Source organism: Salmo trutta, unplaced genomic scaffold, assembly GCF_901001165.1.
Source record: "Salmo trutta unplaced genomic scaffold, fSalTru1.1, whole genome shotgun sequence".
Classification (NCBI taxonomy): domain Eukaryota; kingdom Metazoa; phylum Chordata; class Actinopteri; order Salmoniformes; family Salmonidae; genus Salmo; species Salmo trutta.
Window position 1 is genome coordinate 2524274 of NW_021823043.1, and position 25298 is coordinate 2549571.

General features: G+C 42.7%; 3 protein-coding genes across 7 annotated transcripts in view; 1 reads left to right on the forward strand and 2 right to left on the reverse strand.

The window, feature by feature from the left end:
- Positions 1-25298, reverse strand: part of LOC115188433 (glucoside xylosyltransferase 1) — a 601934-nt gene that overhangs the window by 39039 nt on the left and 537597 nt on the right. The gene's annotated exons all lie outside the window — the stretch shown is intronic.
- Positions 757-3438, reverse strand: LOC115188439 (zinc finger CCHC-type and RNA-binding motif-containing protein 1). The gene is made up of 8 exons (XM_029747307.1): positions 3272-3438; positions 2999-3112; positions 2641-2669; positions 2277-2388; positions 2078-2185; positions 1851-1960; positions 1567-1639; positions 757-1432 (listed from the first exon to the last, which is right to left on the reverse strand). Exons 2-8 carry the CDS (start codon positions 3080-3082, stop codon positions 1283-1285), a joined length of 666 nt encoding a protein of 221 aa, XP_029603167.1. The 5' UTR covers positions 3083-3112; positions 3272-3438; the 3' UTR covers positions 757-1282.
- The window catches only part of LOC115188437 (periphilin-1), a 36950-nt gene continuing 15099 nt past the window's right edge, over positions 3448-25298 (forward strand). The window contains exons 1-8 of one of the 5 annotated variants that reach the window (XM_029747297.1): positions 3448-3506; positions 4102-4172; positions 4697-4761; positions 7115-7333; positions 10012-10088; positions 13302-13439; positions 20801-20934; positions 24026-24087. In XM_029747297.1, the coding sequence (XP_029603157.1) occupies position 4172; positions 4697-4761; positions 7115-7333; positions 10012-10088; positions 13302-13439; positions 20801-20934; positions 24026-24087 (696 nt within the window). In that variant the 5' untranslated portion in view covers positions 3448-3506; positions 4102-4171. Of the gene's footprint in view, positions 3966-4101; positions 4173-4696; positions 4762-7114; positions 7334-10011; positions 10089-13301; positions 13440-20800; positions 20935-24025; positions 24088-25298 lie in introns of all 5 variants that reach the window. The other 4 variants (XM_029747296.1, XM_029747300.1, XM_029747299.1 and 1 more) reach the window with 4 other exon arrangements.

A 25298-nucleotide genomic window follows, 5' to 3' on the forward strand; every position in this document is an offset into this window, starting at 1 on the left:
CAATGTCTTCGACTGGTGAATTCCCAATCATTGCGGGGGTGGAGAAAATTAGATTCCGTCCTTTTGATTTATGATGATCTGACATTTAGCGCAATAGACATAGTGTAAATGACATTAACATTATTGCATAGTTGAATGTTAAGCCCTATTCATGTTTCCTACTGTGATGGAGAGGCTACAGATTATATACATAGTTAATAACGGGTTCGAAAAATGCATGACAGAACTGAAAAGTGAATCATGCATTTCACCTTGTATTTAGTTGTCATACATTTCTAAAGCATAAATCTGTATAACGTAACTTCAGTGGCTCTCCTCCCATCCCGTCGCTTTAAAAGGTAGCTCTTGAAGATGACCTGCCTAACAGAGACGTGGCCTTGCAGGTATAAATCAGAATGTGCCAGGGCTGAGCTGCAGCCTACACCGCCTGGCTTCCTGTCAGGACACTCCATCACATGGAGCTCTTGCTCTCTGATAGGGAACACATCGTATGTGAGAGGTGCACACTGCGCTCATCAGGACAACATCCACCTTACTGTACTGTCAACGGCTGTTGGAGGGGAAGAGTAGCCCCCACAGAATGGAAGATTAATAATGAAATACAGGAAGGAATATTGCCTTGCTAGAAAACATGGAGAGAAGCCTGGTGCACACATTAGGGCAACACTACAGTACACACACCTTACGGCACCTTGTCTCTGGTTAGCAGCTGGTGGATGGGGAGTTGTGATCGATATTGAAATACAGGAAGGAATGTTCATGACTTGAATGTTGTTTATTCCTATTTATTAGCAAAAGTGTGGTTCATTATTGTGAAAAACCACATGCTATCTGTGGTGTTCTACGCTTTCCCTGATGTTTCAATACCGTTTTCAAATCAATTGTGCATTCACATAAAGATGGGGATGTGGTAGGCCATCTTGAAACAGAATAGTTGTATTTCCCCTAATATTGACATACATAGGAAGGGTGAAAAAAAGACAGTAAAACACCTATGGTATATTTACACAGCTGTTGAAAAGAAAAGAGCAGAAACACAGTTAATCTCCATTCCCATTGTCCCAATGCCTGCGAAGAACAGTGGCTGAGTCCTCATTATAAAAGGACACTAAGGATCAGAACAAATACTGATACAGAAACAGTTGAGGACTTCAACTAAGCAATGGTACACTGTAACCCTTTTCATCTTTTCTCAGGTCGACGATGCCCTTACAAACAGAATGTCCCGTTCATTTTCAAATATTTGCTACTCAAGAGTCTGAATTATATCTGTGAAATCCCCTCAGTCACTCAGTTCTTCCTCGTCACTGAAGTAGACACTCTTTTTGATCCTGGGTTTCTTGGAGTCGTCTGATGTAGAAGCCTGACCGGCCTCCTCAGTCACGAAGGCTGTCTGCTGTCGCCTATGCTGCTCCTCCTCAAGTCGTGCTTGCTGTAGAACACATGATCCCATGTGTGATTTTAAAAGAGGGGTCAGATAAGGACAAATTCCAAGTAAATCGAGGGTTTCAAGTAATACAATAGCCTACTAACTTCCCCCAACTTGAAGTACATTTGTGCACTTACCTGGAAAGCTATGGCTTGACTTAAGCTGTCAAGAGCAGGGTCCTCTCCTTCTTCCTCACTTTCCTCCTCTTCTCTGTAAACGACAGAGGGAAAAAGTAGAAAAGTCATAGAAACAAAACACACAGAGGACTTCACAAACAATGAGAAATATGACATCACAATCAAACAAAGAATCTCTGAACTAAAGTCCATCTGAAATAGAACAGTTACTGTTGCTGTTGACCACGATCATAGCCGTTTGTGAACACGAGAGAATGGCATCAATGTCCTGATAAGATACTTACACTTCATCAGGCTCTTCAACCTTTTTCTTCTTCTTCTTTTCTTTCTTCTTCGGGGGTTCTCGTTCACCAAGCAAGTTTTTTGGGCATGCATAGCTTAAGTGCCCTGTATCCTATGAAGTGAAAAGGACAGAAATATTGTATAAATAGCACTAACATCCGGATACACATTCCGGATGGATGAAGAGGGAAATGGAGATGGCTTATCTAGGCAGAGAGTATCAACTTACCCCACATTCATAACATTTGGACTTGTCTGTGTAGTTTCGCCTCCTGATAAATTCAGTTGCTCGCCCGTTGTCGATTGCAATGCTCGCTTTCACTGTTCTTCCAAATAACTGCGGGGCGAAAACGAGGGGGACTTTAACGCAAAAACAACACATCAGATATGTGACTTTTTATGAAAACAGGGAGAGGAAAAATGCCCACCTGTTTATTGTTGAGTGACCTAAAGCAGCTCTGTGCAGACTCTTTGTCCAGGAAGAGCACAAAAGCCACACCTTTACTTTTGCGTGTTTCTTTATCTTTGACTATTGTCACCCTGAAAGCATGAGACCATCATTATCTTCTCTGATCACCACAATACCAACATAGTGAATAACTAAAAATCTATAGCACTGTGTATTTATTCATCGTGTCACTATTTAAAAAAAAAAATCTTTGTCTTTAACTCTGCATTATTGGAAACGGACCAGTAACTAGGAAGTTCACTGTTAGTTTACGAAGCATGTGACCATTTTTGGGTTTGTATTTGAGCTTTGTATAGCTCATTATTTTGATACCAGTTACTTACTTCACAACTTTTCCATATTTGGTGAAAAGCTGAAATTAAAAGATCCAAGACATTATTTGAGGTCATTTTTACAAATGGCATAAACAGCAGGATCATGAACTTGTGAAATAGTGGTAGGGAGGGGTTAAGTAGTTATATCCCATTACTCTACATATGGAGACATTACGGCAGGTAGCCTAGTGGTTAGAGTGTTGGACTAGTAACCGAAAGGTTGCAAGCTCAAATCCCTGAGCTGACAAGGTAAAAATCTGTCGTTCTGCCCCTGAACAAGTTAACCCACTTTTCCTAGGTCGTCATTGAAAATAAGAATTTATTCTTAACTGACTAGTTAAATAAAGATTTTAAAAAATGGTTTTACCTTGTGTAGATCACTGTTGGTTAGAGAGAAGGGCAGGTTGGACACATAGACTGTGCTTCTACTGGGAGCCAAACCACCACTCATCTTGACTTCACCATCAGAGTGAGACAGACACTGAAAACGGATTAATGGTGATGAATATTCAGATTGAAGTTAGTTAGCTAGTTAGTTATCTATTTCATTGAGCGATATGCAATCTAGCAGTGATGCTAGCTCGAATCAGATGTGTATTACCTGGAAATACACATTCAAGGAATCGAATAAATCACTTACCTAGCGAGACACCATTGGTGATTTATAGTTATTGAGTAGTGTGGGCAAAAGAAATTGGTAAATATGTTGTTTTTTATTAGTTATTCAATCTCAGTAACATGTATTTGCTATCTAGCTGCCAAAAACAATGGAGAACTGTTCGTCGTCACAGGAATATGACGTTTCACGTGACTGACTTTTTGTCAATCCAATCAAAATTCAGTGTGTACATGCGCCAACCGGAAGAAGGTGAAAAGTAGGTAATGGTGAGCTTGTTTTCATATCTTTTGTGAAAACGACTTTATTTTCTCCAACGTGCGTATCGTTTATAGCGTGTCTACATGCTTGTGTTAGTAAATATGTATTTGTTCTAAATACTGTTTTCGTTTTGAGCGAATTAACTCAGCATGGACTGTGGACTAGCTTGAGCATGTAGCTAGCTAACGTAAGCATACGTAGCTAGCAGTTAAATCTACACAACCTGCGAAATATATATTAGAACAACGTTATGTGGTAATTAACAAGCCAGTAGAAAGAGGTGTTTTCATATCACTAATCTCAGTGGTTGAAGGTTTGTTTGAAAGAAGACGAGCATTAGTTAACTCCTAGCTAGTGCGGCTTTCTAACGCTGAGCCAAAGATTATGGCTGAGCCTCAGAGGAATGCGCGCTAACATCCTGCCAGTACTTCTGGATCAGAGCTAGCTATTAGCTACAGTAGGTGCCATACTATCACACATACTGATTTGACATATCTCTATGCTTGGGATTACCTAACCTACATTGTTAATAGCTAATGTGCACACCATGCAGTATTGTCAAACTAATACGTAACATCTTCTCTTTTCCCCAGTTAGTATTGACTGTCTCTATTGGCATTACCCACTCCCAATACTACTACATAGACTTGTCCAGACAAAACAAGTAAGTGGAAAATATCTTGCTTTCCTCCAAAAAGGTTTCCAGTTATGCGTACTGAACAATTCCACCAGGTCAACATGTAGGCATATTCATGAACACCTACCACAACTTTGATTGTCATTAACTGTGTAAGCCTCCTGGTGGGTGTAATTTGTGGAATGTTCCAACAGGAATCTGTTCCAAAAACATCGTAAATAACAAGGTTGCCAACAAACAACGCATACAAAGTTGTATAGTGGCAGAATAAGATACCGGGTAGGGGGTGGGCTATTTCATTAAGTTTCAGTCACCACGTTTATTCTGAAAAATGTCTGTCCTCACTCTGATAGCCTATGGACAAACATTAAGAATAAGCTACGTGGGGAGTTGATGCTTTTTCGGCAGCTAGTTAGCTAGGTGAATTGATCATGCTACTTTGTATACTTTGTTGGCATCCTTATACTTTACAACGTTTTTGGAACAGATTCCTGTTGGAACGTTCCACAAATAATACCCACCGTAAACCTCCCCTGCTGTCTACTTTGCAGTGGCTTACAGGAGAGACCGAAACATAAGGGATGTCTATGAGGAACGCTTCCTACCAGACAGACCGGTGAGTGTTTCTGTCTGTGGAAAATGTTGTTCGGTTTATGTATTTATAATTGTACTAATTTACTTTCCATTATAATACTTAACAGAACTTAGCTGAGGAACGCTCAACTCCGTTCTCTTATATCGAGGTGGAGGTGAGTATTGGTAACTGGTTGCACGATTTGCTAGCAACCACATTGTCTCGCCGTCAGTCGATACTTGTGAATATTTCTGTAAACACTTACCGTACCTTCTGTGGGGTGCTGAAATTCAAACTGTTAATAAAAATACAACCAGTGACTTTTTCCTCATTTGGGTTCTAGTGGTCTTGACGTACTACGTCAGTTGAGATTCAATTGGGACAAAAGTTGGTCAACACAAATGAGGAAAAAGTCGGTGGTTGTATTCAATAAAAGTTTTTATTAAAAGTATGAACTTCAGCACCTGCAGTTGTACAGGTAAGAGTTTTCAGAATGAACATTTGTACAAGTATCAACTGATGGTGACTCAATATCGTTGCTAGCAAATCATGTGACTAGTTATCAATACCCAACTCCGCCTTGGTATTAGAGGTCAACCATTATGATTTTTCAACGCTGATACCGATTATTGGTGAACCAAAAGAAGGCCAATACCGATTAATTGGCCGTATTATTATTATTATTATTATTATTATTATTATATATTTATTATTTATTTATTATATTTGTATTTTTTTTGTATTTTTGTAATGTAATGACAATTACAACAATACTGAATGAACAATGAACCCTTTTGTTTTAACTTAATATAATGCATCAAATCTATTTGGTCTCAAATAAATAATGAAACATGTTCAATTTGTTTTAATGCAAAAACACAGCGTTGGAGAAGAAAGTAAAAGTCCAATATGTGCCATGTAAGAAAGCTAACGTTTAAGGTCCTTGCTCAGAACATGAGAACATATGGTGGTTCAATATTCCCAGTTAAGAAGTTTTAGGTTGTAGTTATTATAGGAATTATGACTTTCTCTCTATACCATTTGTATTTCATATACCTTTGACTATTGGATGTTCTTATAGGCACTTTACTATTGCCAGCCTAATCTCGGGAGTTGATAGGCTTGAAGGCATAAACAGCGCTGTTGACAGCAACAGCTGCTAGCAAACGTAGGAAAGTGCTGTTAGAATGAATGCTTACGAGCCTGCTGCTGCCTACCACCGCTCAGTCAGACTGCTCTATCAAATCATAGACTTAATTATAATAAACACACAGAAATACGAGCCTTTGGTCATTTTAATATGGTCAAATCCAGAAACGATCATTTCGAAAACAAAACGTTTATTCTTTCTGTGAAATACGGAACCATTTACGTATTTTGTTGAACTGGTGGCATCCCTAAGTCTAAATATTACTGTTACATTGCACAACCTTCAATGTTACGTCATAATTATGTACAATTCTGGCAAATTAATTAGTCTTTGTTAGGAAGAAACACAGTTCACAACGAGCCAGGCGGCCCAAACTGTTGCATGTACCCTGACTCTGCTTGCACTGAACGCAAGAGAAGTGACACAATTTCCCTAGTTAATATTGCCTGCTAACATACATTTATTTTAGCTAAATATGCAGATTTAAGAAATATACTTCTGTGTATTGAGTTTAAGAAAGGCATTGATGTTTATGGTTATGTACATTTGTGCAACGAATGTGGTTTTTACGCGAATGCTCGTTTGTTAAATCATCACCTGTTTGGCAAAGTTGCAGTAGGCTATGATTCGATGATCAAATCAAATAAAATGTATTTATATAGCCCTTCTTACATCAGCTGATATTGATAAATTAACAGGCACCGCATTGATTATATGCAACGCAGGACATGCTATTAACCTAGTAATATCATCAACCATGTGTAGTTAGTGATTGTAAAGATTGATTGTTTTTTTTAATAAGATAAGTTTAATGCTAGCTAGCACCTTACATTGGCTCATTGCAGCCACAAGGTCCTTTTGACGCTGCACTCGTGTAACAGGTGGTCAGCCTGCCACGCAGTTTCCTCATGGATTGCAATGTAATTGGCGTCAAAAAAGGCAGATTACCAATTGTTATGAAAACTTGAAATCGGCCCTAATTAATCGGCCATTCCGATTAATCGGTCAACTTCTACTTGATATAAGAGAAAAGAGTTGAGCGTTCCTGAGCTCCACAGAACTGTGCCTTGTTTCTATCCTGAAAATTACATGAATTCTATGATTCACTGAGATTTACAATTACATGATTTTTCAAAAATAAACCTTTTCATCTAGAAATAAAAATTGTAAATAGCTTTCTAGAGGACATAACCCTAATCTTGTTTCTCTTTCTCTTCTTTCACATCGAAATGTAATTAATTGTAGGCCCCATATCCCAGATCAGCTGGAGCAGGGCCTGTAGAGAGGAGGCCGGCTGGTTTCGGAAGGCCAGACGAGGAGTACAATCGAGGGTTTGAGTACGACGGGCCTCGCTTTTATCCAAATGGAGGCCCTCGAGGTTACCATGGCGAGGATCAAAGAGGCTACCTTGGCGACAGCCTTCATTTTCCTAACGAGCGCAGAGGTGTTCCACCTTCCCGGAGAGTAAGTGGGTTGTCAGTCAATGAATAAACCATTATTGTAAATGCACAATTGAAGCCTTATGCCAAGGAAGCATAATATCTGCCCATCAATCTACTGTACATGCTGGGTTTACAAGCACGAAACAATGTGCCCCATATCGATTGCATTAGTATGATTTGAGAAGCTGCAAGAAATATTTCTCTGACAGAGTAGAATGTGAACACCACAATGGAAGTGCTTCTACATCTTCATTGCTTGCTCTTTGGGGTTTTAGGTGGGGTTTCTGTATAAGCACTTTGTGATATCTGCTGATATAAAAACATCTGTATAAATGCATTTGATTGAAGTACTTAATTTAGGTCAGAGTGCAGTCAATGCTACAGCTATAGGGTATATGATTATAGTACAGCTAGAAATCCATTATATACACCGCCAACTGTATGAGGAGGAGTTTATTTCAACCTCTGACACCACTTGGTGTTCAGATAAAGAATTACATGTTGAGTCGAAGATGCTCTGTCAATGACTTTCATTGGTGCATGGACCCCAGGAAGAGTAACTGTGGACCCCAGGAAGAGTAGCTGCTGCTTTTGCAACAGCTAATGGGGATTCTAATAAAATACCAATACAGAGGATTGGAAAATAATATTTTAGAAAATACTGTCTAATCAACAGCAGCACCATTGTGTGTTTCTCAGGATTGGACACCTGTAGATACAGTTGAAGTCAGAAGTTTACATACACTTAGGTTGGAGTCATTAAAACTTGTTTTTCTACCACTCCACAAATTTCCTGTTAACAAACTATAGTTTTGGCAAGTCGGTTAGGACATCTACTTTGTGCATGACACAAGTCATTTTTCCAACAATTGTTTACAGTCCGATAATTCACTGTATCACAATTCCAGTGGGTCAGAAGTTTACATACACTAAGTTGACTGTGCCTTTAAACAGCTTGGAAAATTCCAGAAAATGATGTCATGGCTTTAGAAGCTTCTGATAGGCTAATTGACATAATTTGAATCAATTGGAGGTTGATTGGAACCTGTGGGTGTATTTCAATACCTACCTTCAAACTCAGTGCCTCTTTGCTTGACATCATGGGAAAATCAAAAAAAATCAGCCAAGACCTCAGAAAAATAATTGTAGACCTCCACAAATCTGGTTCATCCTTGGGAGCAATTTCCAAACGCCTGAAGGTACCACGTTCATCTGTACAAACAATAGTACGCAAGTATAAACACCATGGGACCATGCAGCCATCATACCGCTCAGGTTCTGTCTCCTAGAGATGAACGTACTTTGGTGCGAAAAGTGCAAATCAATCCCAGAACAACAGCAAAGGATCTTGTGAAGATGCTGGAGGAAACGGGTACAAAAGTATCTATATCCGCAGTAAAACAAGTCCTATATTGACATAACCTGAAAGGCCGCTCAGCAAGGATGAAGCCACTGCTCCAAAACCGCCATTAAAAAAGCCAGACTACGGTTTGCAACTGCACATGGGGACAAAGATCGTACTTTTTGGAGAAATGTCCTCTGGTCTGATGAAACACCAATTAGAACTGTTTGACCATAATGACCATCGTTATGTTTGGAGGAAAAAGGGGGAGGCTTTGAAGCCGAAGAACACCATCCCAACCGTGAAGCACGGGGGTGGCAGCATCATGTTGTGGGGGTGCTTTGCTGCAGAAGGGACTGGTGCACTTCTCAAAATAGATGGCATCATGAGGGAGGAAAATTATGTGGATATATTGAAGCAACATCTCAAGACATCAGTCAGGAAGTTATAGCTTGGTCACAAATGGGTCTTCCAAATGGACAATGACCACAAGCATACTTCCAAAGTTGTGGCAAAATTGCTTAAGGACAACAAAGTCAAGGTTTTGGAGAGGCCATCACAAAGCCCTGACCACAATCCTATAGAAAATTTGTGGGCAGAACTGAAAAAGTGTGTGTGTGCAAGGAGGCCTACAAACCTGACTCAGTTACACCAGCTCTGTCAGGAGGAATGGGCCAAAATTCATCCAACTTATTGTGGGAAGCTTGCGGAAGGCTACCAGAAACGTTTGACCCAAGTTAAACAATTTAAAGGCAATGCTACCAAATACTAATTGAGTGTATGTAAACTTCTGACCCACTGGGAATGTGACAAAAGAAATAAAAGCTGAAATAAATAATTTTCTCTACTATTATTCTGACATTTCACATGCTTAAAATAAAGTGGTGATCCTGACTGACCTAAGACAGGGACTTTTACTAGGATTAAATGTCAGGAAATGTGAAAAACAGAGTTTAAATGTATTTGGCTAAGGTATATGTAAACTTCTGACTTCAATTGTGTGTTGTTCAGTACTGTCTAATCAACAGCAGCATCACAGTGTGTTTCTCAGGACGGGACACCTGTAGATATGTTGTTCAGTACTGTCTAATCAACAGCAGCATCACAGTGTGTTTCTCAGGATGGGACACCTGTAGATATGTTGTTCAGTACTGTCTAATCAACAGCAGCATCACAGTGTGTTTCTCAGGATGGGACACCTGTAGATATGTTGTTCAGTACTGTCTAATCAACAGCAGCATCACAGTGTGTTTCTCAGGATGGGACACCTGTAGATATGTTGTTCAGTACTGCCAGCCCCCCATGTAGAACAGGTTAATTTTAAACAATAAAAGTCATTCCCTGTGTCTGTGTTCTAGCCGGAGGAGCCGTACCCCTACCCCTCTAGACCACCTCCTAGAGAGGACCCCCACACAACACGCCAGATGGACTTCAGGTAGGCGCAACTGTCTCACACTGCTGGATATTTGTTTTGAAACTTTCATCAGGAGAATTGGAGTTTAATCTTCAAGTAGTCTAACCTTGTGTAACCAAACTGATCACCATTCTGTTTCACTACAAGTAGCTCTCCTGAACCCCCCCCAGATAAAATAATGCACTGTCATTATGTAAGTGACCAGAAGATGGCATTGTTGCACCATGTTTACCATGACAACCAGTCTTTTTGACACAGCCTCCCCAATCAGCCCTGTAGACTGAAGCCCATGTCATGTCTGTACTGATTTGCGTATCTGTGTGTCTCATTCTGTGTGAAATGTTTTCATAGTACCAGAGAATAATCACATAGGCATCAGGTCTGGGCCACGTCGGTCCCCGTCCACCTCTCTGCTCACATAGCTCTCTCCTGGGACTGGGAGAGAAACACACAAACACCTCAGGGTCTACTGCTGCCGCTCTGCTTTCACAGAGCGCCACACCTGGGTTCAAATGGTATTTGAATGCATTTCAAATATTTTATCTGGGCTTGATTGAGCTTTGCCTGGCTGAATGGCTCCATAAAATAGTCCCAAAACAGAAATCCCCACCCATCTGACACTCCAGGCAGACTAGAGCAAAAACTGAAAAGATTTCAAGTGGTATTTGAACCCAGGTCTGCACAGCGATGAGGGTACCATTCCTTGTGGCAGCCCGGGGTCGCATACTAGTCTTTAAAACTCTATCTTTCTGTCTGTCTGGTGTAACCTGACATGATAGAGGTGAAGGAAGGTACAGGGATAACAATGGCGTCTACTGAGTCACCCTCCGGACAGCACCATCACTATGACAGGAGTCAAAACAGGACATGGGTCTTTTCTGTGTAAGGCAGTCACTACACTACGACGTTGTAATGTGATGGCCAGAGTGTGACAGAGCAGGGTTCTGTGACTGTCCCAGGGTCAGGAGAGGTACATGCACGCAGCAGCAGAACTCACCTGTTATTTTAAGGGCCAGGTGTTCAAGGCTGTAGGTTCTTTCTTCTCCCACCTTCAGTTCCTCAGGTGAAATAATAGAGAAAGTAATTACTGTGATAAATCAAGTTAATGTTGAGAGGTTATGATAGTCACACGCCCCGAGGCCCTCTGCAATCCGGTTAGTTAGGTCTGGCCATTGTTATTCGTCTTGGCATATTTACCTGTCGTGACAGTGTAAAGGTAAGGACGCATAAAGAGACTGAGAGATTACTTAGTCTGATTCAACCTGAAGTTGACTGATGTTCAAACTGTATTTCTCATACATTTGCACTCTTGACCTGAACTGTAATCACCAGGACTAGAGTCATTAGATTGAGTTCTCCTTTTAGTGATCACTGATAATGTACATTTAAGTAGTAATTTTGAAGTCCGTTCAGGCATTCTACAGGATTTAAAGACTGCTATATATATATATATATATATATATAATACAGTAACCGCAGGTTTGAGAGTGAGAACAACCTCCTTACTTAATCAACACAGCAGCAATTTAACAAAATATGTTCTACTTGAACAACCGTCTCTAATTCAACACCTAGGCTTTTGATTTCACCCCGTTGGTCAGTTAGAGCCCACTGTTAAACAGCCAGGGGCCATAGTTCCAGTTCAGAAGAGGGAGGTGAAAGTAGTAGGGTAATATTTAGGGGTGGGATCGGCAGTAAAGACACGTGGCCATTTGCTTTGAGCACAGATGGGGTCAGACGAGGTCAGGTACCCTTCAAACAACACCCTGTCTGCGTTCCAAATGGTACCCATGCCCCTGTATAGTGCATCACTTAACCAGAGCCCACAGTGCACTATGTAGGGAATAGGGGGCCATTTGGGATGCATCCCCTGGGTCATTAAAGTTTTGTGAGGTCGGTCACTCCAAGCTGCTGGTTGGTTGGTTGGAGGACGGGGGTAGATGATGAGGTTCAGGCTGGGGTCACTGAGACCAGGTGCCTTTCATTTGTTTATACCCCCTCCTGCCCCTTGGCCTGCCTGCCTGCCTGGCTGGGTCATTCTGCTGCCTGTCGTATAGGAGGCACATAATCAGCGAGGGCAACAAACCAGAGAGGATCAACCATCCCAACAGGAGAGGAGAGAGAGCGCTGCAGGGTAAACTAATGTTCCTGGTTTTACTGCTGCGAACACAGATGTGTGTTTAGGAAGATATAACTACTAGGGCTTAGCCTTTGCACAGAGAGCAACGGTCCAGTTTTAACAGAGTCATTAAAAACACTTAGAAATGCCATTTAGCCTAAAGATATTTAGATAAATATGTAGTTGGTTAGGTTTCTGTCCCAATACATTTTGGGAATAGCATTGATTCGTGGTGTTCTTGTGGATTTTCAGTCCTAATCTGTAGCAGTACTTTTTCCTCATTTTACAATGTCAGACATGAGAGGAAATGTAAAGATTCTTCAGGTTTGGTGCTCAGATTGTGACCAGGGTGGTGTTCTGTTGCTGTGGTGCTATGTAGTCTCTACGGTACCTCATCTGTATACCATCTACCTCAGCCCGGCGCTCCCCTGTCTAGGAGCCTGTCTCACTGGTCTCCGACCTTCACCCCTACGACCACGGGGTCACTCCTCTCTCCCCCCTGTCCGTGTCTGTCCTGGCAGCACTACAGGCTCCAGTGCTGATCCACCGTGGCCAGGGGAGGAGTTATCTAAATAAACCATTCAACATCTTGACAGGAGTGTCTTGTGTCTAGGGACGGCCCCTTGTTAACCCACATGTAGCAGAAGGTGGAGATCAACAGAGAAGGTCAATGGTTTCTCTGAGTGGGGTGGGACTACTGGATACTTAGTGCTCAGGGACCACCGTCAAATGACAGTTGAAGCAGTCTTGTTGAAGCAGTCTTGTTGAAGCAGTCTTGTTGAAGCAGTTTTGTTGAAGCAGTCTTGCTGAGCAGTCCCTCTAAAGTCAGGCCTAATCGCTCTGACACAGTGCAGATGGAAAGCTTTGACGAACAGCAGATGTAGGCTAGTGACCAAGACTCCAAGACATTCCCCTCCTACCTTTTTATATACCTGGATGCAAAGTGGTGGTGACTTTTGGTTAAGATATAGTCTACTGCTTCCACTGATGTACTGTTTTTTAATCTCTTAGTTTATCTTAGTCCTTTAATTGCCAAGTACCTCCAGTATTAAAGCTGATGTGTACAGTCTGCTGATGAGATGTGGTCCTTGATGTGTGATTGTCTTTCCACCCAGAAGCAGTGGCCGTGCAGCACCTCCTCCCCCCAGCGTCAGGGCTCAGGGGATGTACCCTGCACCCCGCTCCCTGTCTGCTGTGGTCCCAGAGGGGGGTGATGACACCCTGATGCAGGCCATCCTCAACCTGGACAGAGGGTATGTATCTGTCTGGTACTACTACTACTATCCATTACTAACTGGACAGAGGGTATGTATCTGTCTGGTACTACTATTACTATCCATTACTAACTGGACAGAGGGTATGTATCTGTCTGGTACTACTACTACTATCCATTACTAACTGGACAGAGGGTATGTATCTGTCTGGTACTACTACTACTATCCATTACTAACTGGACAGAGGGTATGTATCTGTCTGGTACTACTACTACTACTACTATCCATTACTAACTAGACAGAGGGTATATATCTGTCTGGTACTACTACTATCCATTACTAACTGGACAGAGGGTATGTATCTGTCTGGTACTACTACTACTACTATCCATTACTAACTGGACAGAGGGTATGTATCTGTCTGGTACTACTACTACTATCCATTACTAACTAGACAGAGGGTATGTATCTGTCTGGTACTACTACTACTACTATCCATTACTAACTAGACAGAGGGTATGTATCTGTCTGGTACTACTACTACTACTATCCATTACTAACTGGACAGAGGGTATGTATCTGTCTGGTACTACTACTACTACTACTATCCATTACTAACTAGACAGAGGGTATATATCTGTCTGGTACTACTACTATCCATTACTAACTGGACAGAGGGTATGTATCTGTCTGGTACTACTACTACTACTATCCATTACTAACTGGACAGAGGGTATGTATCTGTCTGGTACTACTACTACTATCCATTACTAACTAGACAGAGGGTATGTATCTGTCTGGTACTACTACTACTACTATCCATTACTAACTAGACAGAGGGTATGTATCTGTCTGGTACTACTACTACTACTATCCATTACTAACTGGACAGAGGGTATGTATCTGTCTGGTACTACTACTACTACTACTATCCATTACTAACTAGACAGAGGGTATGTATCTGTCTGGTACTACTACTACTATCCATTACTAACTAGACAGAGGGTATGTATCTGTCTGGTACTACTACTACTATCCATTACTGACTAGACAGAGGGTATGTATCTGTCTGGTACTACTACTACTATCCATTACTAACTAGACAGAGGGTATGTATATGTCTGGTACTACTACTATCCATTACTGACTAGACAGAGGGTATGTATCTGTCTGGTACTACTACTACTATCCATTACTAACTGGACAGAGGGTATGTATCTGTCTGGTAATACTACTATCCATTACTAACTGGACAGAGGGTATGTATCTGTCTGATACTACTACTACTACTATCCATTACTAACTAGACAGAGGGTATGTATCTGTCTGGTACTACTACTACTATCCATTACTACTATCCATTACTAACTGGACAGAGGGTATGTATCTGTCTGGTACTACTACTACTATCCATTACTAACTAGACAGAGGGTATGTATCTGTCTGGTACTACTACTACTACTATCCATTACTAACTAGACAGAGGGTATGTATCTGTCTGGTACTACTACTACTATCCGTTACTAACTGGACAGAGGGTATGTATCTGTCTGGTACTACTACTACTATCCATTACTAACTAGACAGAGGGTATGTATCTGTCTGGTACTACTACTACTATCCATTACTAACTGGACAGAGGGTATGTATCTGTCTGGTACTACTACTACTATCCATTACTAACTGGACAGAGGGTATGTATCTGTCTGGTACTACTACTACTATCCATTACTAACTGGACAGAGGGTATGTATCTGTCTGGTACTACTACTACTATCCATTACTAACTGGACAGAGGGTATGTATCTGTCTGGTACTACTACTACTATCCATTACTAACTAGACAGAGGGTATGTATCTGTCTGGTACTACTACTACTACTACTATCCATTACTAACTAGACAGAGGGTATGTATCTGTCTGGTACTACTACTACTATCCATTACTAACTAGACAGAGGGTATGTATCTGTCTGGTACTACTACTACTATCCATTACTAACTAGACAGAGGGTATGTATCTGTCTGGTACTACTACTACTACTACTACTATCCATTACTAACTAGACAGAGGGTATGTATCTGTCTGGTACTACTACTACTACTACTACTATCCATTACTAACTAGACAAAGGGTATGTATCTGTCTGGTACTACTACTACTATCCATTACTAACTGGACAGAGGGTATGTATCTGTCTGGTACTACTACTACTATCCATTACTAACTAGACAGAGGGTATGTATCTGTCTCGTACTACTACTACTATCCATTACTAACTGGACAGAGGGTATGTATCTGTCTGGTACTATTACTACTATCCATTACTAACTGGACAGAGGGTAATGTATCTGTCTGGTACTACTACTACTATCCATTACTAACTGGACAGAGGGTATGTATCTGTCTGGTACTACTACTACTATCCATTACTAACTAGACAGAGGGTATGTATCTGTCTGGTACTACTACTACTACTACTACTATCCATTACTAACTAGACAGAGGGTATGTATCTGTCTGGTACTACTACTACTACTACTACTATCCATTACTAACTACACAGAGGGTATGTATCTGTCTGGTACTACTACTACTACTACTATCCATTACTAACTAGACAGAGGGTATGTATCTGTCTGGTACTACTACTACTATCCATTACTAACTAGACAGAGGGTATGTATCTGTCTGGTACTACTACTACTACTACTACTATCCATTACTAACTAGACAGAGGGTATGTATCTGTCTGGTACTACTACTACTACTATCCATTACTAACTGGACAGAGGGTATGTATCTGTCTGGTACTACTACTACTACTATCCATTACTAACTGGACAGAGGGTATGTATCTGTCTGGTACTACTATCCATTACTAACTGGACAGAGGGTATGTATCTGTCTGGTACTACTACTACTACTACTACTACTACTACTACTACTACTGCTACTATCCATTACTAACTGGACAGAGGGTATGTATCTGTCTGGTACTACTACTATCCATTACTAACTGGACAGAGGGTATGTATCTGTCTGGTACTACTACTACTATCCATTACTAACTGGACAGAGGGTATGTATCTGTCTGGTACTACTACTACTACTACTATCCATTACTAACTAGACAGAGGGTATGTATCTGTCTGGTACTACTACTACTACTACTATCCATTACTAACTAGACAGAGGGTATGTATCTGTCTGGTACTACTACTACTACTACTATCCATTACTAACTAGACAGAGGGTATGTATCTGTCTGGTACTACTACTACTATCCATTACTAACTAGACAGAGGGTATGTATCTGTCTGGTACTACTACTACTACTACTATCCATTACTAACTAGACAGAGGGTATGTATCTGTCTGGTACTACTACTACTACTATCCATTACTAACTGGACAGAGGGTATGTATCTGTCTGGTACTCCTACTACTACTACTATCCATTACTAACTGGACAGAGGGTATGTATCTGTCTGGTACTACTATCCATTACTAACTGGACAGAGGGTATGTATCTGTCTGGTACTACTACTACTACTACTACTACTACTACTACTATCCATTACTAACTGGACAGAGGGTATGTATCTGTCTGGTACTACTACTATCCATTACTAACTGGACAGAGGGTATGTATCTGTCTGGTACTACTACTACTATCCATTACTAACTGGACAGAGGGTATGTATCTGTCTGGTACTACTACTACTATCCATTACTAACTAGACAGAGGGTATGTATCTGTCTGGTACTACTACTACTACTACTACTACTACTATCCATTACTAACTAGACAGAGGGTATGTATCTGTCTGGTACTACTACTACTACTACTACTATCCATTACTAACTAGACAGAGGGTATGTATCTGTCTGGTACTACTACTACTACTACAATCCATTACTAACTAGACAGAGGGTATGTATCTGTCTGGTACTACTACTACTACTACTATCCATTACTAACTAGACAGAGGGTATGTATCTGTCTGGTACTACTACTACTATCCATTACTAACTAGACAGAGGGTATGTATCTGTCTGGTACTACTACTACTACTACTACTATCCATTACTAACTAGACAGAGGGTATGTATCTGTCTGGTACTACTACTACTACTATCCATTACTAACTGGACAGAGGGTATGTATCTGTCTGGTACTACTACTACTACTATCCATTACTAACTGGACAGAGGGTATGTATCTGTCTGGTACTACTATCCATTACTAACTGGACAGAGGGTATGTATCTGTCTGGTACTACTACTACTACTACTACTATCCATTACTAACTGGACAGAGGGTATGTATCTGTCTGGTACTACTACTATCCATTACTAACTAGACAGAGGGTATGTATCTGTCTGGTACTACTACTACTACTATCCATTACTAACTGGACAGAGGGTATGTATCTGTCTGGTACTACTACTACTACTATCCATTACTAACTGGACAGAGGGTATGTATCTGTCTGGTACTACTATCCATTACTAACTGGACAGAGGGTATGTATCTGTCTGGTGGTACTACTACTACTACTACTACTATCCATTACTAACTGGACAGAGGGTATGTATCTGTCTGGTACTACTACTATCCATTACTAACTGGACAGAGGGTATGTATCTGTCTGGTACTACTACTACTATCCATTACTAACTGGACAGAGGGTATGTATCTGTCTGGTACTACTACTACTATCCATTACTAACTGGACAGAGGGTATGTATCTGTCTGGTACTACTACTACTACTACTATCCATTACTAACTAGACAGAGGGTATGTATCTGTCTGGTACTACTACTACTACTACTATCCATTACTAACTAGACAGAGGGTATGTATCTGTCTGGTACTACTACTACTACTATCCATTACTAACTGGACAGAGGGTATGTATCTGTCTGGTACTACTACTACTACTATCCATTACTAACTGGACAGAGGGTATGTATCTGTCTGGTACTACTATCCATTACTAACTGGACAGAGGGTATGTATCTGTCTGGTACTACTACTACTACTACTACTACTACTACTACTACTACTATCCATTACTAACTAGACAGAGGGTATGTATCTGTCTGGTACTACTACTATCCATTACTAACTGGACAGAGGGTATGTATCTGTCTGGTACTACTACTACTATCCATTACTAACTGGACAGAGGGTATGTATCTGTCTGGTACTACTACTACTATCCATTACTAACTAGACAGAGGGTATGTATCTGTCTGGTACTACTACTACTACTACTACTACTATCCATTACTAACTAGACAGAGGGTATGTATCTGTCTGTTACTACTACTACTACTACAATCCATTACTAACTAGACAGAGGGTATGTATCTGTCTGGTACTACTACTACTACTACTATCCATTACTAACTAGACAGAGGGTATGTATCTGTCTGGTACTACTACTACTATCCATTACTAACTAGACAGAGGGTATGTATCTGTCTGGTACTACTACTACTACTACTACTATCCATTACTAACTAGACAGAGGGTATGTATCTGTCTGGTACTACTACTACTACTATCCATTACTAACTGGACAGAGGGTATGTATCTGTCTGGTACTACTACTACTACTATCCATTACTAACTGGACAGAGGGTATGTATCTGTCTGGTACTACTATCCATTACTAACTGGACAGAGGGTATGTATCTGTCTGGTACTACTACTACTACTACTACTATCCATTACTAACTGGACAGAGGGTATGTATCTGTCTGGTACTACTACTATCCATTACTAACTAGACAGAGGGTATGTATCTGTCTGGTACTACTACTACTACTATCCATTACTAACTGGACAGAGGGTATGTATCTGTCTGGTACTACTACTACTACTATCCATTACTAACTGGACAGAGGGTATGTATCTGTCTGGTACTACTATCCATTACTAACTGGACAGAGGGTATGTATCTGTCTGGTGCTACTACTACTACTACTACTATCCATTACTAACTGGACAGAGGGTATGTATCTGTCTGGTACTACTACTATCCATTACTAACTGGACAGAGGGTATGTATCTGTCTGGTACTACTACTACTATCCATTACTAACTGGACAGAGGGTATGTATCTGTCTGGTACTACTACTACTATCCATTACTAACTGGACAGAGGGTATGTATCTGTCTGGTACTACTACTACTACTACTACTATCCATTACTAACTAGACAGAGGGTATGTATCTGTCTGGTACTACTACTACTATCCATTACTAACTAGACAGAGGGTATGTATCTGTCTGGTACTACTACTACTATCCATTACTAACTGGACAGAGGGTATGTATCTGTCTGGTACTACTACTACTATCCATTACTAACTGGACAGAGGGTATGTATCTGTCTGGTACTACTACTACTACTATCCATTACTAACTTCTTCAGTTGGATATATAGTGTTTCAGTTTAATGTTTTAATGTCACATACACAAGTACAGGGAATGCCTTTCTTGTGGCTCTAACCCCAACAATGCAGTAATCAATAACAATCTATTACTAAAAACATGAGGTAGAACAAAAACAGTAAAGAAATAAGTAAGGTTTCTATATACAGGGTCAGTTCCAGTAGCATATTTACAATGTGCAGGGATACTGGAGTGATGGAGGTAGATATGTATAGGGGTAAGGTACTATATACAGGGTCAGTTCCAGTAGCATATTTACAATGTGCAGGGATACTGGAGTGATGGAGGTAGATATGTATAGGGGTAAGGTACTATATACAGGGTCAGTTCCAGTAGCATATTTACAATGTGCAGGGATACTGGAGTGATGGAGGTAGATATGTATAGGGGTAAGGTGACGAGGCATCAGGATATATGATAAACAGAGTAACAGCAGCGTATATGATGATTGTATCTGAGTGGTTGTGTTTATTCAGTATAAATGTATGTGCATATTATATGTTTATGAGAAGTTGATGTGTGTGTGTGTGTGTGTTGGAGTGTCTAGTGTGTACGGCCCTGTGGGTGTGTGTAGGGCCCTGTGAGTGTGTGTGTGTTGGTGTGTCAGTGTGTGTAGGGCTTTGGGAGTGTGTATAGAGACAAAAATAAGAATAAAATACAAGGGTCAACTCAGTCTGTGTAGCCATTTAGCTAGCTATTTAGTTAGCCATTTAGCAGTCTTATGGCATGGGGATAGAAGCTGTTCAGGAGCCTGTTGGTGTCAGACTTGATTCATCGGTACCGCTCAGACTCTAGATATGTGAAGAAGCTGATCTCTCTCTGTGTCTTCTATCTTGTCTTCTGTTATTTGACCCTTTACCATCTTTAGTTGAATGTACTGATTATAAGTCACCCTAAGAGCACTAAAATCCCCTTGTCTCTCACCTACAGAAGGAAAGGTCCCTTGCCTCCCCTGAGAACAGACGTCCCCCCCTCCCCCCACAGCCGGTCCGGCTCCACCGTCAGTAGCAAGAGCTACTCTCCTGACAGAGGCAAGGGTCTCCCCCAACCCGCCCAGCAGAAAAGTAAGTACCTCCCCCACCACTCAGTCCCCACCAATCATGTTCCTCTTGGGTTGCATTCAGTTCAGCAGCTTATGAGGAGCTGGGATTCCAGCTGAACTTGTCAAATAGACATTGTGAATTTACATTTTGACCCCACTACATTATTGGAACCAGGGGGGAATCCTCAGCCTCTGTAGTTTAATCTTGTCGTCCCCATCTGATGATGCCATGGCGTGCTTTTAGGTGCTCTCTGGTACCCCTGTGGCTGAGCAGCCCTGGGGTGGGTGGCTGTTCCCCAAACAGGCCCGTGGACAAGTACCCATGGGTCAGTGGTGCACTGTGCTGTGTTAGTGTGAATCAGCCATAGATGTGATTGTCTCTGCTGAAAGAAAGCTGAGCATGTTGATTCTGCTCCTCGTCCTCCATGTATTGGTTCTAACAGCCATAATGATCATCTATAGTAGCTCATTGGTCGACAGGAGCCGTTCCCAGCTGGCTGGCGGCCTGTGTGATTATAGTCTTAGTGACGTCCATGTTCTCTTCTCCATGGTCTCTCAGGGTGTGAAGAGTGTTGTCTGAGCAGGATGTCTGGTAAGTACAGGGAAGAGGGGAAACTAGGATGGGTTCTAGAGACTATAGTGTGTGTTTTAGTGTAGGGAATAAACACACTGTAGATAATATCATGAACAGAAATGTGTCTGCCGAATCAATGCTGGATTACTGTTATTTCATCGTAAGACTTCTATCCTGTGTTTTTAATGACACACTATCAATCTAACCAAGGACGTAGTGTGGAGAAATGGCTCTTTAGCTCCTTGGTCAAACACCAACTCCCACAAGGTTGAACCTCAATGTTGAATTGAGATATAGAATGAGGTTTAACCATGAACCAACGTTCCCACCCTACGTCCAGCTCCGCCCATAATAAAAGAGATCTAGGGTTGAAGTTTTCTGTGAAGGTCTTTGTCCTGCTGAGTCTGTTTCAGCTGAGGTAACCTGAGAGAGAGTTTCTGTGAAGGTCTTTGTCCTGCTGAGTCTGTTTCAGCTGAGGTAACCTGAGAGAGAGTTTCTGTGAAGGTCTTTGTCCTGCTGAGTCTGTTTCAGCTGAGGTAACCTGAGAGAGAGTTTCTGTGAAGGTCTTTGTCCTGCTGAGTCTGTTTCAGCTGAGGTAACCTGAGGGAGAGTTTTCTGTGAAGGTCGTTATACTGCTGGGTCTGTTTCGGCTGAGGTAACCTGAGAGAGCGTTGCTAATTGGTCGGCTGGCCTGCCGTTTTCACGCTCTCTCTGCCACTTTGTTATGGATCATAAAAACGCTGTCGACTTGTGTGTGTAGAGACATAGAGGAAGGAGTAGGGTGTCTACTCTCTCTAATGGATATAACTGCTGTGTGGGGTGACATGTTAGTGTTGGAGATAGATGTTACTGGCCACCATGTTGGCTCTGTCAACCCTTTTCCAGGAGCAAGACAAACTAATATCCTCCACCCACAGGTTCTCTCTCTCTCTCTGGTCTTTCTCACTCTCAATCCCACTTTCACATTCAGTTATGGAGTGTTTTTGATATCATGGAAATGAATTCTGTTCAACCCACAAAGTCGGACGACGGATTTGACACTAAAAATGTCATTCAGAACATATCCTCCATCAGAATTGAGTTCAGCAGTGTATCTGAATAATGTAATGGTATATGGTGCAGGGAGAAGGGACCCTCTTAATAAAATATGGAACCAGCACGTCATTTGAATTTCTCCTGGGAGTGTCTGAGCATGGTGTTTGAAGTGACACAGACATGGGCCTAATGGGTAATTGACCATGGCGCCTGCGGTGGTGCCCACTGAGCATCGATGCTGCTTGGGCATCAAGCCTCTGGCAACACAGGCCAGAGAGAGCGAGAGACGGAGAGAGGAGAGTGCCAACGGACGAATGAGGGCCTGCAATTCAGTCTGACTAGCCTGCAGGGTTTCTCCTAATGCAGTTCCCCCTTATTATTGCAGCCATCCACAGGATCTGATCAGTGCAGAGGGGATAGGAGGGGACAAGCCTGGATGGAGAGGAGTACAGAGGCTTAAACACTTCCCAAATAATAACAGGAGCTGGACAAACATCCAATGCAATGGTGGATGGAGACTGTCTGGCGGCGTGTCGGATGGAGACTGTCTGGCGGCGTGTCGGATGGAGACTGTCTGGCGGCGTGTCGGATGGAGACTGTCTGGCGGCGTGTCGGATGGAGACTGTCTGGCGGCGTGTCGGATGGAGACTGTCTGGCGGCGTGTCGGATGGAGGCTGTCTGGCGGCGTGTCGGATGGAGGCTGTCTGGCGGCGTGTCGGATGGAGGCTGTCTGGCGGCGTGTCGGATGGAGGCTGTCTGGCGGCGTGTCGGATGGAGGCTGTCTGGCGGCGTGTCGGATGGAGGCTGTCTGGCGGCGTGTCGGATGGAGGCTGTCTGGCGGCGTGTCGGATGGAGGCTGTCTGGCGGCGTGTCGGATGGAGGCTGTCTGGCGGCGTGTCGGATGGAGGCTGTCTGGCGGCGTGTCGGATGGAGGCTGTCTGGCGGCGTGTCGGATGGAGACTGTCTGGCGGCGTGTCGGATGGAGGCCGTCTGGCGGCGTGTCGGATGGAGGCCGTCTGGCGGCGTGTCGGATGGAGACCCTCTGGCGGCGTGTCGGATGGAGACCCTCTGGCGGCGTGTCGGATGGAGACCCTCTGGCGGCGTGTCAGATGGAGACCCTCTGGCGGCGTGTCGGATGGAGACCCTCTGGCGGCGTGTCGGATGGAGACCCTCTGGCGGCGTGTCGGATGGAGACCCTTTGGCGGATGGAGACCGTCTGGCGGATGGAGACCGTCTGGCGGCGTGGCGGCTGGAGACTGTCTGGCGGCTGGAGACTGTCTGGCAGTGTAGACCAGGTGTGGTGTATCCCCCTGTCCCCTCCCACAGGAACCTACCTGGCGGTGTCAGAACATGTCAGACACCTTTATAACCCCCAATAAGATCACACTATACACTGAGTGGTCTTTTTCATTGTACTGGCTCGAGGTGTGTTGTTCTGAATGAATCCCTCCTTCTCCATCCCTCAGACTCTGTTGTGTTCTTTTCTTTCTCTCTCCCTTTCCAGACAAAGACAGGCCCCCTGGTCATTCTCAGGACGGGTCACCTCAGAGCACAGCGTCCACTAAGGTGAGTCCTGCTGATGAAGTGTTTTACACATTACAAACTTAGCACATGTGGGGGGCTGGACAAAAGGAAGAGTCACCACTATATTTAACTGTTCATGCTTTAATTCATGTCAGTGTGTGGTTTATTTAAGCAATAAGGCCCAAGGGGGTGTGGTATATGGCCAATATACCACGGCTAAGGGCTGTTCTTATGCACGACGCAACGTGGATTGCTTATTGCTTTTTAAAAACTGGGAGGAGAGACGGAGAGAGAGGCTGGCTGGCTGGCTGTTTCCTCTGCCTTTCTCTTGATGACTGAAGCGGTACTGACTGAGTGTAACTAGACTCCCCATGGGGATATGGGATAGTGAATGTGTGATGCTCCACCATACTGAATACACAGAGCTGCCTGGTGCTCCACCATACTGAATACACAGAGCTGCCTGATGCTCCACCATACTGAATACACAGAGCTGCCTGATGCTCCACCATACTGAATACACAGAGCTGCCTGGTGCTCCACCATACTGAATACACAGAGCTGCCTGGTGCTCCACCATACTGAATACACAGAGCTGCCTGATGCTCCACCATACTGAATACACAGAGCTGCCTGATGCTCCACCATACTGAATACACAGAGCTGCCTGGTGCTCCACCATACTGAATACACAGAGCTGCCTGGTGCTCCACCATACTGAATACACAGAGCTGCCTGATGCTCCACCATACTGAATACACAGAGCTGCCTGGTGCTCCACCATACTGAATACACAGAGCTGCCTGGTGCTCCACCATACTGAATACACAGAGCTGCCTGGTGCTCCACCATACTGAATACACAGAGCTGCCTGGTGCTCCACCATACTGAATACACAGAGCTGCCTGGTGCTCCACCATACTGAATACACAGAGCTGCCTGGTGCTCCACCATACTGAATACACAGAGCTGCCTGGTGCTCCACCATACTGAATACACAGAGCTGCCTGGTGCTCCACCATACTGAATACACAGAGCTGCCTGGTGCTCCACCATACTGAATACACAGAGCTGCCTGATGCTCCACCATACTGAATACACAGAGCTGTCTGGCACGCTAGTGACGCTACATTAACTATGGTCTGTTTCATCATATCATCTCTAACAAACAAACCTCTTGACAAATTATTCTGGAACATCTTAGAACTGTTAAAGTGCTGTGAATCATCTGATGCCAGGTGTGTTAGTAAATA

Bases quoted from the DNA above. Each gene is read 5' to 3' on its own strand.
- LOC115188439 (XM_029747307.1), bottom strand. From the start codon at position 3,082: ATGAGTGGTGGTTTGGCTCCCAGTAGAAGCACAGTCTATGTGTCCAAC. The intron at 2,670-2,998 runs GTAAAACCATTT...TTTTAATTTCAG, and splicing joins CCAACAGTGATCTACACAAG to CTTTTCACCAAATATGGAAA. The intron at 1,433-1,566 runs GTAAGTGCACAA...TGTGTTCTACAG, and splicing joins GTCAAGCCATAGCTTTCCAG to CAAGCACGACTTGAGGAGGA.